The sequence below is a fragment of the Gymnoscopelus braueri genome, assembly GCF_963280865.1.
Source record: "Gymnoscopelus braueri genome assembly, chromosome: 9".
In the NCBI taxonomy this organism is placed as follows: Eukaryota; Metazoa; Chordata; class Actinopteri; order Myctophiformes; family Myctophidae; genus Gymnoscopelus; species Gymnoscopelus braueri.
Window position 1 is genome coordinate 33,513,154 of NC_137610.1, and position 19,505 is coordinate 33,532,658.

General features: G+C 40.9%; 1 protein-coding gene across 1 annotated transcript in view; it reads left to right on the forward strand.

The window, feature by feature from the left end:
- The window catches only part of cep290 (centrosomal protein 290), a 43,958-nt gene continuing 24,453 nt past the window's right edge, over positions 1-19,505 (forward strand). Inside the window, exons 1-21 of the mRNA XM_080437507.1 lie at positions 1-72; positions 202-248; positions 892-1,035; positions 1,979-2,032; positions 5,081-5,227; positions 5,781-5,963; positions 6,645-6,734; positions 7,338-7,460; positions 7,914-8,037; positions 10,369-10,541; positions 11,421-11,583; positions 11,767-11,867; positions 11,980-12,046; positions 12,910-13,007; positions 13,403-13,487; positions 13,671-13,801; positions 14,787-14,951; positions 15,530-15,634; positions 16,016-16,119; positions 17,265-17,367; positions 17,796-18,026. Coding sequence (XP_080293633.1) covers positions 892-1,035; positions 1,979-2,032; positions 5,081-5,227; positions 5,781-5,963; positions 6,645-6,734; positions 7,338-7,460; positions 7,914-8,037; positions 10,369-10,541; positions 11,421-11,583; positions 11,767-11,867; positions 11,980-12,046; positions 12,910-13,007; positions 13,403-13,487; positions 13,671-13,801; positions 14,787-14,951; positions 15,530-15,634; positions 16,016-16,119; positions 17,265-17,367; positions 17,796-18,026 — 2,391 coding nt within the window. The 5' untranslated portion in view covers positions 1-72; positions 202-248. The remainder of the gene's footprint in view (positions 73-201; positions 249-891; positions 1,036-1,978; positions 2,033-5,080; positions 5,228-5,780; positions 5,964-6,644; positions 6,735-7,337; positions 7,461-7,913; positions 8,038-10,368; positions 10,542-11,420; positions 11,584-11,766; positions 11,868-11,979; positions 12,047-12,909; positions 13,008-13,402; positions 13,488-13,670; positions 13,802-14,786; positions 14,952-15,529; positions 15,635-16,015; positions 16,120-17,264; positions 17,368-17,795; positions 18,027-19,505) is intronic.

The window sequence follows — 19,505 nt, forward strand, 5'->3', positions numbered from 1 at the left end:
AGAAGAAGGATCGGGAAGTTGCCCTAGCCTATGATTTCCTTGATAAAACAGGCTTAGAGCAAGCGCAAACTGGTTAGTGGAGAGAAATCTTTTAATTTACCAAACTACACATTCTCTGTTAATTTGTTTGTTTGTTTTTTCAAATCAGCTTTTTTTTTTTAAATCAGCTGCAGTCAAAATATGTTTGTATGTGCTTTGTAGAAAATGAATTGCGCACCAAGGTGTCAAAGCTGGAAGAAGAACTGGAGGTAACACTCAGCCTGTTTCTCTCTCTGCCCTTTTCTCTCTCCTTTCTCTGATACAACAATAACTGTGAGATAAAAAATCATCCGCTGACCAATTAACCTTGACCAATAGAGTGCTACATAGATTATGTCTTTTTGTAGGCCAACCTGGTAGCTGTCGCCACTATGGGTTCCCACCGCACATTTCTAATAATAATAATTGTGTGTTTTGCTAATTATTTGGGGGCCCACATGCAATATCTTCACGGCCCAGCAGTGGGCCCCGGCCCACAGTTTGAGAACCACTGCTCTATTCAACTTGGACAGTAGATTACAGATTACAGCTCACATATGTCTGGTAACAGTGCTTTGAGCCAATGGTGGAATGAATCTTCAGCTGCAAAGGAGATTGGGTGTCCTTAAGAAGATTACAGCTAATTCCTTGTATGCACACAGCCATTTGTCGTAGTTACAACTTTTCTTTTTTTCCATTTCTATTCTTCCCACAGAAGTTTCTAATATGAAATTGGTTTCCACTGCATAGAAGAATGGGGCTTTTATCAATTAAGAATGCATGCACAAGCTAGCGTTGTAAACAGATGGACATGAAGGGCGACTGAGAGTTCTTCTTACGTTGTGTTGTTTATTTGCCTTGCTTCAGGTCCAGATGGCTCAGCGCACAGGCACCGGGAGAGACACTCGCTTCATGCGTGATGAACTTCGGCAGCTCGAGAGCCAACTGGAGCAACGGGAAAAGGAATACTCTCAGTTGAAGAGGGAGATGAGTAAGGAGAAGAAGACCAGTGAGGAGGTATGACCCATTGTTATCCATCATTTAGCTGCATGCTCTCCGTTTCATGGTATTCCACATGCAGGGATGGCAGCATCTAGGGGTGCAACAGTTAATCAAACTAGTACTAGTACGGACGGTACCGTACTAGAATTATTAAAAAGTATCGATAATTTAAATTGTAGGTGAAGATTTTCCCAAAATCTAAAAAAGAAAGTGAAGATAGACGGTCTACAGTACATAGCTCACAACATGTCTTAATGTGATGCATTGTCAGCTTGTAGATCGACCTTTTTCACAATTTCTGCAAAACACTGTTGTGCAACAGTCGATTTGTTGATATATACAAAATATATCAAAATTAGCTTTTCGATTCATCAAAAAAGTAATTGATAGAATAATTGCTAAGAAAATGATCGATAGTTGCAGCCCTAGTAGAATCGGATGACTCTCTTTAAGAATATTTCACATTCTTGCTGTTATGAATTTGATTTGATCCCCAAAATGTTTTACATTGCAAGTGATTTGACTCATTAATTATATCTTTAACATTTTATCAAATGAATTCTTATGGTTGTTTTATGGTATTAGACATCCCAATAAATAAAATTTGCCCTGTGTAACAAGATTATTTAAACCTTTATTAATCCCGGAGGGGAGGGGGGGATTGGTAATCTGGTCATTTCAGTGGCCAAAGAAACTCATCTCAATACAAGATTCAATAAAACAGAAAAAAACAAGAAAAAAGGTGTAAGGCCCCTGACTGAACATGACTTAAATCTGTGATGTTTATAACATGGAAATATTGTTTTCCTCCATTTAAGCTCGCATTAAATCTTTAGGGACACAGTAATGTATGTCTCTCACGTACCGTCCGTACTAGTGTGTCCTTAAAGTTCAAGCACAGTCATCTCTACCTACAGGTTTTTATTAACCCTCGTCTATTTCCACCGTGTTCTCTCAGTTGGTTGTGCGAGCGGAGGAGGCCGAAGATGAAGTCAGGAAGCTCAAAAGAGAGGTTTGTTGCCCGTGAACACATCATACAATTCATAAATCTTTCTTAAACCATGACATGGTGTCCGCGGGTTAGTCAAATGTATTAGAAGGTAATAAATCAATTTAGAAAAGATCGATTTTGTATTTTGAATTTGCATATTTATTCCTTAAGGCGACGTGGTTGTACGGCAATATTGCATGAATGTGTTTTAGCGCTTGTGGGATTTCTGTCTGTGGGGTGGATTTAATCAAGTTGTGAAGATACAGCTGTAGGCCGCAACAAGAAAGGAATGGAAGTTAATCAACCCAAAAATGTAAATAATCATTGTTTACGTTATTTTTTGGGTTGATTCACTTTCATACATTTCTTGATGTGGCTTACAGCTGTATCTACACAACTTAAACTGTTGGATGTGGACTGATCTCATCACAAGACTACATTTGGGCTCTGAAAACATGTGACAAACTTGTTTGTTTGGTTAGAGGCACCCTTTAAAGGTACTGATGTAACCAGTTAGAATTCGAAGTGGCATAAAGGTCTTAAAGTTAAAATATATTGAAAGGGTCTTAAAAATGTATATTGAATTAAGTTTGCTGATACCTGCAGATACTCTGTCATGAAGCTCTGTGCTGTCTTTGGGTGATGTACTGTCACTGTGCCTTCCTTCACTGTACTGTCACCACTGTATGTACCTTCCTTCACTGTACTGTAACTAACATTTCACTACAGTGTTCTGTCATTCTTTGTGCTGTCCATATTAATCTTTTCCTTTCATTTTCCTTTCATCTCTTTCTGTTCCGTCGATATAGAATAAAAAGCTTAATAAAAAGGTAAGAGGCAGTCAGTGTAGTTTAGAAGTATTTGTAAGATTTCTGAAGTAAGTCTCCATCAGGTAGTATTTGAACTGTAGTAGAATTGGGTTGTAAGTGAGACGGGGTAGACTGTTGATCGTGTGGACCTTCAGACATATTTTAGAGATGTTGTGAACTTGTGAAGCACCATCTAGTAGCTGCTTCCGTGTGTTATAATGTCTGACAGACTGACCTGGGTCAAATGCCATTCAAAAACATTTGTACGTTAAAACCCACTGTCATATGTTTTTAAAGGATACTTCATTTAATTTAGCCACATGAACCTCATTATCTGCATTATACAATTGGAATTGAAATATACCTATTTTTGGTGTGTTTCAGAGGCGACAGTGTGTGAGGCAAAGCAAATGTCTTTGCATGCAGAAGTCTATTCAAAATATCCCTGAGGTTAGATATAACTTCAGAGGGGTTGTCCTGTACCACACAGGGGACAGACGGTTCATGACCTTGAAAAGTGCAGCAGTACCTAAGAAATATTCTCACCACTTTCAACCCCTATCTTGTTGACGGAATATTTCACACGTTACATTATATTGCTTAACACGGAAGATAATGCTTTTACATTGTTATTTTGAGAGGGCAAAGTAAATCTTTACCATCTGACTCATACGTATTAATTTCCTTGGACTTACAGTATGTCATAAGAATGAAATTACCCCTTATTTTTATCAGTCACATTATTGTATAGGCGTATGACATGGCTCCTACTAACACAGTATGCTTGTCTGAGCAAATATGGGAAATTGTTAAAAGTACACAATGGGGTATTATTACAATTTCACTCTTTACCACACAAATCGTTACCTCCATGAGTCATGTAACAGTGTAATTATAAAACGTCCTTATATGTCCTTGTAAGACGTGGGCAGCTACAACTGAAACATAACACAACACCACAATGAGATATAAGAATGAAAATTATGGGGGGAAAAAAGCTATATTGTATTATTTCCCTTATTCCCTGCAACTTGTTGTCTTACTCATTGTAAATTCCAGTTTTATGGAATGATGACTAATCATTCCATAACATTTCATTTAGCTGTAACTACTTTTAATGTATTTATTAAAAATTTAGAGTAGCAAATGTTTTAGTTTAGTCATTATGCCAATCATGCCAGTCGTGATACAGTTTTGTGATTTGTTACTGCTCTTTATCCCCACTGGCTGCCTGCCATTGGCTCGCCTGCCAGTGATCCAATTCAACACCCCCCGTAGACAAGCGCCATCCCAGCCCATAGGTCCATAGACTGCCCTTATTCCCGCCCTGCTTCCCTCCCACGAACACAGCCAATTCTGTTCGTATGGATGTCCGGCCAAGCCTGAGGCACTGCAGAGGATGCAAACCCGTAGTCTCCATGGTGGTTAGGCGTGTACTTTATTCCTGCGCAACCCGAGCAACACCAGCAAAATACTGGTCAGGTGTCACTGTTTAAAGTAACATCTGCTTGTCTGCTGTCTGCCACAGGACGATGAATTGTCTCCACCATTCATAAGCTGGAGAAGTAAAACAATGCAATATATTTGCAAATGCCATTTGACCCAGGTCTTGTGTGAGCGTGCATGTGTGAGCACATGAATACACAATAAAGAAATTAGATGACTGCTTCATTATGTAGTGTTGTTTTAGAGCTGGGCAATATATATCAAAGTCTCCAATATAATGGATATATTTTGATTTCAAAGATACTGTATCAATGAGGTTCCTATTTGCATTGTAACTTTCAACAGTAAGGCAAAAGTTATCACAGTAATCAACTAATCATCACCTCTTTGTGTGTGTGATGCTGCCATTTTAACCTGTGTTATCTAAAGTAGTACATACTTTGTTTATAGAAAGTTTAAAGAAAACCTGACAATGTCGAGACGTATCTAATATCAACTTTGGATCCATAATTATCATGATAACAGTTTTAGCTCGTCTAGACCAGTGGTTCTCAAAGTGTAGTCAATGGTCCATTAGGGTTCCTTAGGGGGGTTCCAAAATGGACCTTTACAGATCTGTAACTCTGAGAATGTACAAATGGAACCAAATGGACCCTTATGGGTCCATTTGGTTCCATTTGTACACTCTCAGAGTGATGGGGGTCCTTGAAATATTTGTTGGCCAGTGGCCTAGACAAGTGGTGCAGTCTTAGATGACTCGGGCTGGGTTCAGTTCCTCTCCTCTAACTTCCCTCTGTCCTTCCTGGCTGGTCAGAACGAGCAGCTACAGCAGGATGTTGACTTCTACCACAGAGAGCTGGCCCAGAAGGAGCCTCTGTCCTCCAGGGATGAGAGCAGTGAGACCCAACGAAGGCTCATCTCAGCCAACCGTGAACTGTACCAGTGCATGGAGGACCTGCAGGTAGGCCGACTCTCACTAGTGGGTACATACTGGAAAAGGGATTTGCCTCAGCTCAACTCAAAACAATGTGACAATTTAGCACAGGGCTTCCAACACGGTACATGATAATAATACATATTAACACGCTTTATTTATAGAGCACTTTGTAAACAACGTTAGGAAGTGCATCAATCCAATCAAATAAAATAAAAAAACTGGGAAAAAAACATGACAATGTATGCAAAAGATGCAGTGTGAAGACACTCAACAAAAGCAAGCAATAGCAAGATTGCAACGCAACTAAACAACACCCACATGAACATAACACGACTGCCATTAGTGCAATGTCACATTGCAGAACCTACAGACAGTGAATCAGATCAGACAGTGGACATACTGTACTATACAGTAACAGTGTATATGATCATCTGTGGTGAGGATAATGTACTGTAACGGTACTAGACGTAGCCATAATCAATGGCATATATTGATGCACTGAGCACACTGCCAGATTCTGTAACATTAGCCAAGTTCATATCAAAGTCATGTCACTGTACATGTCCGTGTCTGACAGCGTGCTGAGGACGAAGTCCTCGAGCTGAAGACGCAGAACGAACAGATGCGACAGAACCTGGAGGAGTCGGTGGTGGACATGGACAGGATGACGGACGAGTACAACAAGATGAAGATCGTGGTGCAGCAGACCGACTCCATCATGGACCAGCTCAGGAAAGAAAGGGACCAAGCAAAGCTACAGGTTTGAAAAAGACTTAAAATAAATGTAAAAAAAGGCCCACAGTGAATCTTGATCTTGTCCAGAGTTAGATCTTACTCTTTAACCCTGTGGTAAACGCTGAGTCAGTCCGTGGTTTGTGATAATCTTTGTGCTCCCCAACTGTGCTATATTACCTGAGACCGCTCAATCAGCCGTTTGTCTGGCTTACACATGCTTACAGTAACATAGACTGTATTTTGAAGGGATTGGTGTGTGTGTGTGTGTGTGTGTGTGTGTGTGTGTGTGTGTGTGTGTGTGTGTGTGTGTGTGTGTGTGTGTGTGTGTGTGTGTGTGTGTGTGTGTGTGTGTGTGTGTGTGTGTGTGTGTGTGTGTGTGTGTGTGTGTGTGTGTGTGTGTGTGTGTGTGTGTGTTTATGTGACTAGTGAGTGTTGTGTGTCCTTGACTCCTTGTAGCCAGCAATATGCGTTTTCTCTGTCATTTTTTATTTAGCCATCTGCTGGTGAGTGTTTACATGCATTTGTGGGTATGAGGATAATGTGTCAACTGTGCATGTCTGAGTGCCTTGGAGGTGCATGTGCGCACAGAGTACAAAGGCCCAAAGTGTCCTGCCCCGAAGCATCAGTGAAACATCTGTGCCATTGCGTGTGTGCGTGCGTGCATGCATGTGCATATGCGTATCATAAGTGTGTGTTCCATCTGCAGGTCAGAGAGTTATCAGAGCAGATCCACAGCAGGTCGGAGGAAGATGACCAGGTCATGGTCTTGGTCAACACCAAGGTGGAGGAGTGGAAGGTAGACATTATTTCAAAAACACATTTTCATTTGACTTTCTTTCACAATTTACCTGTTTAGCTGATGGTCTTATCCAGTGGGACTTGCAAAGAGCCCAGCAAAGAAACAGCTAAATGAGCTTGAAATCCTACAGTAGATCAGCAGAGCAGACAAGGAGTCTAGCAAAACCTGGGCATCACAGCTTCACGGATATCTGCATTCAGGAGAGAATGGCAGTTTGCCTTTATTTGCTGACACCATTGTAGGATAAAGTATAAAATAGACCTCAAGTGGTTAGTCAGACTAATCGATTTAGTTGAATATGAAATAATCAATCATAAAAATAATATGCTAGAATAATCGCTAAGAAAATAATAATTGCAGCCCTAAAGGAGTCTAGCAAAAGCTGGGCATCATGGCTTTGAGGATCCTGGGATATCTGCACTCAGGATAGTTTGCCTTAATTTGTCTTCATGCTAATTTAAATAATAGTGATCTGTCGTTATAGTATGTATCCATAGCTCTGGATACAAGGACAAATTGAGGTGGGATGTTTTTTTATTTTCTAATATTCTGCCTGCTATCTTGCCATCATGTCAGAGTCTTAACACTTTCCACCCGCAGAGACTGTTTGCTGCTAAAGATGAAGAAATCGTGGAGTACCAGCAGACCGTCCGCGAGCTCAGAGACAAGCTTCGCTCAGCCCAAATGGACTCGGACAAAAGCATGATTATTGCTCTGCAGCAGGTGTGTGTGTGTGTGTGTGTGTGTGTGTGTGTGTGTGTGTGTGTGTGTGTGTGTGTGTGTGTGTGTGTGTGTGTGTGTGTGTGTGTGTGTGTGTGTGTGTGTGTGTGTGTGCGCATGCGCATGTTTATGGGCCTGTGTGTGTCTTTGTGGCCAGCAGCGTGTGTTTTGTCTGCCATTTTTGTCCTGCTCTGTTTCTCTTCATCTGCTGTGCCCTTTCATCACCTTCTCCTTTCTTCTGTCCTCAACCATCTGCGCCATGTGACTCCAGGTCATTTATGAACTCTGTGCCGTAAGTTTCCTCTGTCCAACACATACCTCTTTTTTTGCTGTGTTTTCTATCCATTGCCACTTCTTTTGCTGCACGCGCTCCCATTTTCATCTATATATGATCGGTCCTACTCACATGAGGTGATGACCGATCACGTAGAGCGTTTTATCTGTTTCTACCTCCAGGCAGTCCAGGAGAGGGATGATCAAATCAAGTTGCTAAGTGACAAGGTGGAACAGCACACAGAGGACATGGACAAGAACACAATGCTCCTGGAAGAGCTGAAGAAGCCCATTAAGAGGGACAGAGGTGAGTGGTGTAGGGAGCGTACCTGTGTTCCCCAGGACACACAGAGGGAGCGCTCGTTTTGGTCCACACGATAACCTATTCCATCCATCACGGCTTGCCAACTCAGACGACACACGCTATACGGTGTGTGAGAGCATCGGCTTCTCCACCTGCGCACTCACTCGCCTGGCAGCTTGCTTGGCCGTGCCTCATGAGCCTCAAGGCTTTTGTTGAGTGGACAAAAACGAGTGCTCCCCCCAAAAAAATATTGGCTTAACCCTGAGAAACATATGGCCCAGGGAACATAGGGAGGACCCCTGTAAAGACCCCTGTAAAGTGCTCACAAAAGGATGGGAAGGACTGGATGTTGTTAACCCTCTGGCGTCTCACATTTTGTTTTATATTGCAATTTTAATGGGTTCTTCCTGGGTCATGGGTGGGGATGGGCCGACATGGAAGGATTCAACTTTTTTACGATGAACAGCGGTGGTCTGCGCTAGGTTGACGTTCAACATGAACCATCCTTGTTATCTGACGCCAAATCTGTCATGTATAACCCCATGGATTTATATTTAACCATGACACATTAAATCCTTTTATTTATTTTCATTTTTTCGTGACACATAACTGATTACATGTTAAACATATGTTTAACATGAACTGTACATTTTAATAGGCAATACTTTGGAGGTTGGAAAGGGCTGTGATGATGATAAATGATAAACACCTGTACAACATCTTTATTATGTGATGGATCACTAGACAAAATAACTCTCTCTTGAAGTATTTATTGGACTACAGTATGTGAGTATCAGCAACATGTTTCGGCCTCTGCTTAAATCCTAGCATCCCAATTCTGGGCATAATAGGTGAACATTTGGCAAAAATAAGCAAACATTCTGCAAAGATTGCAGATCTGCAAGCTCACACCCCTTTGCAGCAAGATGTGTTGTGAGCTTAGAGATTGGCTATTCTCAGCACATTTTTGGAGTAGAGGGGAAAAAGGAAGGAGCCAAATATAGACACCTCTGGGGGACCCTAGTCAACGAATAATATTAATAGGGTTTAAGTGATTAATTTAATTAGGAAAAATAGTCAATTACAGATATGAAATAAAAATGTATATCCATTATTTTCATAGTCCAGTACATTTCAAGAAAATCATCATTATTATCCTCATCATTTTCTTTATGGCTTATTCATACCAAATAGTTTTTGGGGGTGCCCATGGTCTACCTACACATACTGTATGTAAATGGAAGAGACAACTAGGCTACCTTCTGACAAAGGCATTCTTGATATTTCACATAATTATTTCCTTTTTGAACATGATGATGAGTGATAACTATACCTAGAAGTTGTATGGAATTTCCAGTATGTTGGCTGGAACAATCCTTGATTCACAACAAAAAAAATCCCGTCTTTGAAAATATTGCTCTATAAAAAAAGATTTTTGGACGATATCTTTGTCACCAAGCACCAAACAGAGACTCCAAGCTTTTGTGTAGGCTCATATTGACCCGAATCTTTCATTCAATCCAATAACTATGTTTTTTTTATTGCAAGAGAGAAGTACAGGATGCGGTCTTCCCTTTACTAGTCAGTTACACACCCAATGACCTGCACATTTTATGAGTGTGCATTCTTTATTTAATTTAATTTCTATTTGATGGAACACGTTCAGCTAGAGCCAAATCTGCCATGTAAATCTGTCAAATAACATGAATTATGAGTGTGTTTCATTAATCTTATTACCTACAGCCGCTATTTCTATTTGGTAGTGTCAAAAGTCTATACACATCACAGAAATAAAACTCCTTGACAGTCTCTTGGATGCACTAAAAACATGTTGAAACATACAAAGTACAATGGAGCGGCAGCGGCTCAGTAGGTAGAGGGGCAGCTTGGGAAAAGGAAAGTTCCCAGTTTGAAGAGTTGGTGTCTGAACCCCTAATTGCCCCCGATGAGCTGGTTGGTGCCTTGTATGGTTTCCTCCACCGTTGGTGTGTGAATGTGTGTGTGAATGGGTGAATGCGAAGTTCATTGTAAAGCGCTTTGGAGAAAAGCACTATATAAATACAGTTAATTTACCATTTACCATTTCTGCCATGGTTTGAGAGAGAATCTCAAGAAGAGTTTGTTCATAGATTGTGTTATGAAACAAAGTGGCTGGGGAATTAGGGATCATTGGCATTAATTTCAATAAACTGACCTACTTCATTACCGTGGCAGCTAATCAAGCATCTTGACTTTGCATCATTTATTTGGCTGATGGGAAGTAGTGGCTAGTAAGCTATAGAAACCACCAATCACTATGGTTTAAGATGCATGGATTTCCTCCGCTCTCTCCAGGCCTAACGTCAACCATCCAACAGAGGAAGTTGGAGGAGATGCAGTCTAAGCTGCTGGCGGTAGAGACCCGTGCAATGGAGGCGGAGCGAACAGCCGAGCTGGCAGAGGCCGACGCCAAAGAGAAGGACATAGAACTCAGCGAGGCCCTGAACCACTTGAGGATGTATGAATCTGTGAGTATGAATCACTCACACACCTCTCTGCTTCCCACTCTTATCACTGTGTTTAAAGTGGCTATATGAAGAGTCTGCAAGGTCACCCTTTCTCTCTCTTTGTGTCTTCTGGCACCAAACAAAATGGCTCTCTTAATAAAGAAAATCCCCCCTCCCCCTGTTGGATCAATTAAGTGCATTCAATCAATCAATCAATCAATGTATATCTCCCATCTGTGATTGATTAAATATTTTTGATCAATGTTAAGAAACGTGTATGTCAACTTGTATTTTGCTTTTTAATTTTCTTGCTCTCTCTCTCTCTCTCTCTCTCTCTCTCTCTCTCTCTCTCTCTCTCTCTCTCTCTCTCTCTCTCATCTGTCTCTCATTAATGTACAAAGCAGGCAATTGCGGGCTTTCATCAAAGGTTTAGTTGTGTTTTTACATTTTAGCCAAAATCACTCAATATCTCATTCCCGAGGCATTTATTTGATTGGCTGACAGTTAACCTACGATAATTACAATAGCCTTTTCATTTCAGTTTTTGTTGTGAGAGAGCAAAATATAAACACAGCCTATGTTTTTTGGATTTTATTTGGTAAGTGGTCATGGTATGAGCATGGTAATGCACTCCGAGTGGAGGGTCATCTATTGTTCTCCTATTACAGACCTCATGTGTATTATGAAATACGTGTCCAACTTTTATTTTGAAAAAGAGCCAATGAAACGACTGTATGGCTCTGGTTCGATTGACTCCAGTCTGTGTCCACAAAGACTTGGATTTGATTATCCTTCATGTCACGCCACACGGCAAACATAGTTCCCCCAAAACACCTTCAGCTGGTGACAAAGCAGGAACCCTGTTGACTCTTTGGGTAATTGGGTAACTTTACACCACAGGGCACTGATGGACTTGAAGCAGCCATTGCAGAGATCAAACAGTGCAAAAATCAAATAAGGCTCCGTGACCACAACGTAGAGACCATGACTAAAGAGATCAATCAGCTGGAGATGCGGATGAACGACCTGATGGATGAAAACGAGGACTTCAGAGAAAGGCTGGGTCAGCTTGTTTTTTCAAAGCTTTTTGTCAAATCAAATTTATAGTGACTCATTTTGTATTCAGTTGAAAATGCACCTCTAGCTGAGATGTTGTACTGCCGCCTGTTGACACTTTTTAATTTTGTTGTGTGTACTTGCTAAACATGATGACAATAAATGAATTGAATTGAATTGATTACCCCAGGTCTGGAGCCCAGAGAAGAAGTGGATCTGACGGAGTTCAGGCGGACCAAAGAACTCAGACAGCGGCAGTACAAAGCAGAGAATAAGGTCCTCACCAAAGAGGTAACATCAGAGTGATGGGGGCTTCAGAGGTTATCATGGCTGCTCTTGAATTATCCTTTTACAAACTTAACCTCTCCACTTGAACTTGATCTCTCCACTTGAACTTGTACAGATTGAATGGCTGGAAGAGGAGAGGTTGGAGCTGAAGAAACAGATCAGACGAATGGTGAAGGAGAGAGGTAACGCAAAACCACTCTTTGAATAGCATGACACCTATTATTATTATTTATTAAAATGTCTTATATCAAATAATGTGTTTTTCCTTAATAAAGTGATAGTGATGTGGGTAAGCCACCACATGATTAAAGGAATCCAAAAATAATAATATTTAGAATGCAGTAGCAATAGGTTGATCTTAACGTTATAGCAGCCATGGGATGGTTTGGTTTTTTTGTGCAAAAGGAACACTTTGTTCTGTTGTCAATAACTGAGATATCTCAACTCCGAGGGGGTTTAACTTAGCTTTGAGAAACGGGTCAACACATTTAAGCTATAGAAATTCTTTACAGTAAAGTGTGTCGGCCCTTTGGGTGCACTGCTGCATTTGCTGTTAGCACCTTTCATGAGCGCTACTCTGTAGCATCATTTGCATATGGGCTTCCCTCATGCTTGTGACGGTTACATGCTGTATATTTTGCCTTTCCTTGTTCATTTGCCTCAAAAGTGAAGTATTTCCAAACAGCAGTCCTTCTGTTTAGAGAGAGAGAGAGAGAGCGCATCTGGTATCGAGAGTGCAGAAAATGAGTATTGAAGTCGTTTCAAATATTTTTCAGATTGATCTCCAAAATACATTTCACCACTAACACACATCTATTTTAGTCACAAATGCAAGGGGAATGGTTGCACTGTCAAGCCATGATTATTATAATATATTTTCTTTTTTTAATCTCATTCAATTTTTGTATAACCCTTACACCCCGTATGTGTTTTTAGAACTATATTCTGACCAGGCCTAAACAAATATTACAAACTAACTGCTCGTGCCCCTTATGTCCTTCTTTGTCTTTGTGTCAAATTATTTTCTAACCACTTCTCTCCTTAGGAGTGACTGTGTCCAGCTCACTGTTGGAGGATGATGCCAGGCCTAGCCGTCCAGTTCAGCAGAGGACCAGCTATGCGGAGGAGGACCTCAGACGCAAGGTCAGCTACAGTACACAATAACTGCAATCATTTTAGCATGGATGAGAATGAAACCCTCATTTGTTGGAAGAAAGTACTGTTCTGCTTTGCGTGCATGGTCATTTATCTCTTTACATTTTACGTTAGAGCTGGATGCTCTCTTATCCAAAAGACTGAATTAGACTGAGCGTAAACTCTTTCAACATTACATGCAGTCATCATAATCGTCATAATCATCTTATTGATGCAGAAGGTGCACTGGTAGCTTAATGGTTAATGCGCAGACCACATGGTCAATAAGTCCCTGGCTCAATTGCAGCTGGAGACATGTGTTGCGTGTCATGTCCTGCCTCTCTTCACTTTCCTGTCAGAATAAAGCAAAAACTCCCGCCAGTGATGAATGTTTGTTTTTGCAGAATGAATACTTTCAGATGGAAGTGAACAATAAAGAGATAGAGCTAGAGCTTCAGCGGGCTCAGTCAGCTCAGTTGCAGATCAAATGTGAGTACTGTGCAGACCCAGGGGCAGTGGCCCCTCAAGAATGTCATTGTAAAACCCCCCCTTTAAAGCAGACCCTCCAGGTCCACTCATGATATTTGTGTCTTGATGTGACTCGTGCCTTAAGGGCAAGATGTTTGAGGTTTGACAAGTCACTGTTCCCCCTCCTGCTCCATGTCTCCATAGTGGATGAGCTGTCAACAGTGAAAACTGACCTGGAGGCTGCGTTGACAGATATCCTTAAAACCATGCGGGTCAACCAAGTGTCATCACCATCTCAATCTGTGCTCATCCCCAGCCTGGAGAGGCTGGTCAATGTAAGGGAAGCAATTCATTAGCACCAGTCCGATATATCAGCCATTATTTGACTTTTATGACGACATCGTTATTTGCAAATATGCAGTCGATGTGTACCGATTTCTAACCACTTTCGACTTGGTGTCTCTATTTTGAGCATGTCATAATAGGCAAAAATGAAGTCTTCACAAATAGCAGATCTACCAGCTTACAACATGTTGCATTGTGAGGTTGTAAATCAGCTATTTTCTTTTTATAGAGTTTAAGTGGTTAAATAAAATTATTTTAATTTATTTGTTTGCTTATATGTTAAATATTCTCAAATAGAAACTTTATCGGGATCAGCATCGGTCTAGACTGCCCCAACGCTCCGGATTTCGTGTATAGAGGGGCGGGGGTATAGAGCCGGCGAGAGATTGCGGCTGATCCCATTGGTTCACCGATCTGTCCGTCAACCCCCGCCCCGTTAACACAACATTACGAGCGACGCCCACTGCACTCTGGTTGGTTGGGAAGTGAAACACTTCCTCATACCCAGTACAGGCTATGGTTGGGCCAGGCTTTTATTTTTTAGCAAAACTAAACAATAAAAGTCTGGAGATCGAGGCTAGCATCGGTCAGGCTCTACAATTCATAGCCATCATCTTCAGGTTTTAGCACACAGATGTACATAGGTTTTAGCACACAGATGGACATAGGTTTTAGCACACAGATGTACATAGGTTTTAGCACACAGATGTACGTAGGTTTTAGCACACAGATGGACATAGGTTTTAGCACACAGATGTCCATAGGTTTTAGCACACAGATGGACATAGGTTTTAGCACACAGATGTACATAGGTTTTAGCACACAGATGTACATAGGTTTTAGCACACAGATGTACATAGGTTTTAGCACACAGATGTACATAGGTTTTAGCACACAGATGTTCATAGGTTGTAGCACACAGACAAACTATTCTGACACCAGTTTACCTCGCCTTCTCCTCTTCCCACATCCCAGGCGATAGAAATAAAAAACTCAGGTGGGCTGGCTGATGTCAGCCTCCACCTCAAGGCACAGGTCGACCAGCTGACGGGGAGAAACCACGAGCTCAGGCAGGAAATGAGGTTGGCTCGGGGGGAAGCAGCCAGCACCTTGAGTCAGCTCGTCCAAGCCAAAGAAAAGGTACGTGAGTTTGTTGTTTGTTTTTTACCAAACAGACAAAGACATAAGACAAAGTGATATCTTATGATAATCCCAGAGAGTGCGCGTCCTTCACTTCCTAAAGCTCCACATTAATTAACTTTTTTAAATTTAAATGTATTTAAATTGTATTTTTAACCGTTTTATTCCTTTGTCCATGTGATTAGATTGTTTTATCAAGATGGTGCGTACGTGCACACGCACGTGTGGTTGTTTATGTGATAACATGCTCACGGTAAAGCAGTTGCAATTCAGCGTCTAGGGAAAATGCTCATTATTAGTTTTAGCTTTGCTGTCAATTATATCCACTTATACAAGAATGAGATCATGTCTAATAATAAGCCCAAAAAATATGATTGTTGGAAGTCAGCATTGCTTGACATTTGGTGGTCATTCTTTACTTAGTTGATGCATCATCTTTGTTCCAATAACCTCAGTGAAGAACAGCAGATTTTTTTTTAATCTCTGAAATGAGGCTCACGATTCTGTTTTCTTTTTTAAAGTGCCACCTGAAATGTCTTAAATGCTAAACTACATTTTCTCTCACCTCTGCTGGTCAGTTGAGTCGTTTGGAGGGTGAAGTAGCGAAGCTGCCTGATGGCCTGGCTCCCTCCAGCACGGAGGCCAGCAGCTCCCTCAACGAGTACGCCACGCAACTGCTGCAGGTTAGAGGCTCTCTCCACAAAGCTGGATAGAACTTTTATTTCCTTTTCCTTTAATTTAATCATTTACTGAGTTTTTTTTCCAAACTTGTAAACATAAAAAAAAATAGTTTGAGGTGGAACAGGGGTAAGTATCTCCACCAAACGTTGAGGCCGGTGTTCGATTCCTCCACAGTGCCTCCGGCATGGTTGGGTGCTCTGACAAACAGAATTGGCTAATTGAGGCAATTGGGGGTTGACAGTCACAGAGACTGTGTAGTTAGTTATGTCATTGTTCAAAGGGAACTGTAATAAAAATGTGAACTATTATTGATGCTTATGCTGTTAAGTTTTTGTATTTTTGTCTGTAAAACTCAAATAAACACAAATTAATATGTACTGTAGGAACTCAGAAACAAGGAGGAGTCAACCAGTGAACTTATCACGTTGCTGGAGGAGTACAAGGGGAAGGTTGCTGTACTTATCCACCAGCAGGAAGAGCACCAAAGGTACAGCCGAGGGCTTCCCATACTTTGTTGTGTGTAATGTATTTTCACATTTCAGTATGTAATTCATCATTGGCCAATGCAGTTGTATGCCAAATTGGCCTCATTGATTGACGTTTTTATTGACAAAAATGCATATACATGAACATAATATTTACATATCTGTCAATAGGATAAAACACAATGAAGCTTGATAATTTCCATTGCAGTCCTTTGAGTGCAAAAGTACCATGTGTTGGGGGATGGGGGGGGGTAGTCTAGCAGGCTGTTGGAACGATAAATGTAGTCTCGTCATGAACCATGAATTCATAAGCAACATTGTGATGAAAGCCTGTTAACAATATGTATTACAGTTTCAAGCACTTTGTTTTATTCAGTCTCTCTCCCTGTTTTACTTCTGCTGTACTCGTCTTCCTTTGTAGTTTTCTGTTACTTTGTATAGCCCTTTTACGACTCCTATGAAAGTTATCATGGAGAATATAAACTGTCATCAGTATTGTCTACTGTTGAGTCAGTGGTTCTCAAAGTGGGGTCCAGGGACCCTCAGGGTTTCTTGAGGGGGTTCCAAGGGGACCTTTTATAGGTCCATTTGGTTCCATTTGTACACTCTCACACATTTGTACACATTTGTGGGAGTCCTTGAAATAAAAAAAATTGAGAACCACTGTTTTAACTCATTCAGTGCCAATGAAATTTAAAAAAATATTGTGAACTGTGCCAGCAATTTTTCAATTTTCTTATACCTTTTTCAAGTAGTCACAGAATATTTATCTCCAGTATAATCGATCCCCTGATGGGTGCTAATCACTGAGGGTTGCACTGTGTGGTTTCACAAATGTCAACGAGGTCATTGGACCTTGTTGACATTAATTGTCTGCCTTTTGAAAATAACATAATAACATTGAAAAATACATAGTAAAAAAATCTCTGCTCAGGAGCCGAGATACAGCCTTTTTCAGTAATAAGTTAAACAAGAAGTGAATGGAGCAAAAAATCTTCAAATGATGATATATATATATATTTTTAAACTTTTTTTCAAAAACACGTCAAACACGTCATTGGCACGTTGCGCCAGTGCGGTAAAACACGTGAAACACGTCAATGGCACTCAATGAGTTAAGTCATCATGTCACTGTGTGTTTGCCCAGTGAGGAAGAGTCATGGCAGAAGGAGAGAGACGTTTTTGAAGAGATGAGGAACAAGCTGGAGGAGCAGAACGAAGCTGATGCGATCAAAATCCAAGATTTCCATGTGAGTCTGTTCAGTGCCATTTAAACATACTCTAGACAAGTGGTGAAAATAGACTCTCAGTCAAAACAAAAGGCCACATGGCGGAGGACCAATCAAGCAGGTTTGTTTTGCCACTACTACAGTATGACTCTTTATACAATGTTTCACAAACATTTTGGAGTCATGGTCCCCTTTATAGCTATAGAATGTTTCTGAGGAGCCCCTTTGCAGGAAATGTGTGGACTACAGTATGTACCCGATGTGGGGGGAAATATTGCATTGGCCTGCCTAGTATAATTTATCAACATGTGTTGAAATAACATGTGCTCAGTGAAGTGGAGCCTACCGTTAATGTAAAGGATGGACCTGCGCTTTGTACTGCAAAGAACATGTGTTAACTTAAGTGTTTATCAGGTTTAGTAATTTCTCCATCCTTATCAACACAACAGACCCTGCTGGACACGTTACAGATGGACCCCGAGGAGATACGGAGGAGGGTGGGCGAGGCAGTGCGCAAGCTGACGGTGCTGCGCGTGAACGAGAAGGTTCTGACGCGACGCTACACCATCCTGCTGGAACAGGAGCAGCATCTCCGCAAGGAGAACAGCAGGCTGAAGGATGACAGCATCCGCATGCAGGCCTCTGTCACAGAGAGGATGGGTTACCTCCAGAGATACAAGGTAGAGGGACATTCTTCGTGAGAATAGTTATATATAATAAATATATTATTTCATTTCAGGTAGTCCCTAAAAATATAGAAATTCCTAAAATGTGTTAGATTTGAGATATCTTTTTACTTAAAGGAGTAGTTCACCCAAAAAATTACTTATTTTCCATCAATTGCACACTCCATGAAGCCTTAAATCCATGGATTTATTTTTGTTTTTGTGGCATTCCTTAGCCAATAATTTGATTCCCGTCTCCTACCGGCTAATGTATCCGGTAGGAGACACAAAGTAGATTATTTGTGTCTCCTACCGGATACACACCCTGTCATCAAATTATTGGCTTAGGAATGCCACAAAAACAAAAATAAATCCATGAATTCAAGGCTTCATGGGGTGTGCAATTGATAGAAAATAAGTCATTTTCTGGGTGAACTCCTCCTTTAACATTATTTCCTCATTTGGTTAAGTGATTTGTTTATTTTTTCCTGTGTGAAGGTCCTTACACACTGGGGGTGTTTATTTTGTGTAGTTAATTCGCACAAAATGTTCAAATGGCTACATCCACACAGAACGCGGATATTATGCAGCGATATAGCGAGGCAATTTGTGTTCAGAAGATCTATTTTTCACCACAAATAAAGGCATCAACCTTGATCAATGAGGCATCAACTATATGAATAGTTTTGAACATACTCTGCAGCGATTTTCGCATTGTTTACGCACAACAGAAAAAGAACATCTCTTTTGAAACTTTTGATACTTCTCCTTTCAAGCTTGCTACATACATCTATCGATCCTTACTCTAAAGTCTGTCTGGCTAGACTTTGTGCCATTTTATATTTTTGGAAAAAACAATTTTGGACATTTCCTCCTAAACTGTTGGTCCAATTGCTACCACATTTTCTGTGGATCATTATTGAACCAAACTCTTTCAAAAACCACTTGAACCCTAGCATCCCTATTTAACATTAGTATTGTCTATCCGCTATTTTCAGCAGATATTTGGGGTAGAGGGGGGCGGGTGGACCAAGACACAGAGTACAGAGCCAATTCAGGTCAAGTTTACTAAGTATATTGGGTTTAAAGTGGTTTTAAAGAGCGGCTTGTCCAAGGGAGCAGCCTCATGACATGATGATCTGCTGATTTAAATGGCACACTAGACACTTAAAACAGGAAACATAAAAGAGAATAGTTCCCATGTACCACATAAAAAGCCCAGAGTAACCACTTACTTATTTATTATCCCTTTTATCCTGCATTTTATCCTGTTTCCTGTAAATCGCTTTGAATCTTTGTTTTGATGAACTACACAAACAAAGTTCATTAGGCCGTACAGGCCTGAAGGGCCGAAACCCTATTGTTTTGTGCTCATTTTTCTGTGGTTTTGCTAATTCCCGTGAGATGGTAAATGGTAAGTGGAACCAACGGTTCCAGAGCCATTTGGCTCATACTGTAAGTAAGGAGCCTATCTCCCGTTTCCATAGCGTGAGG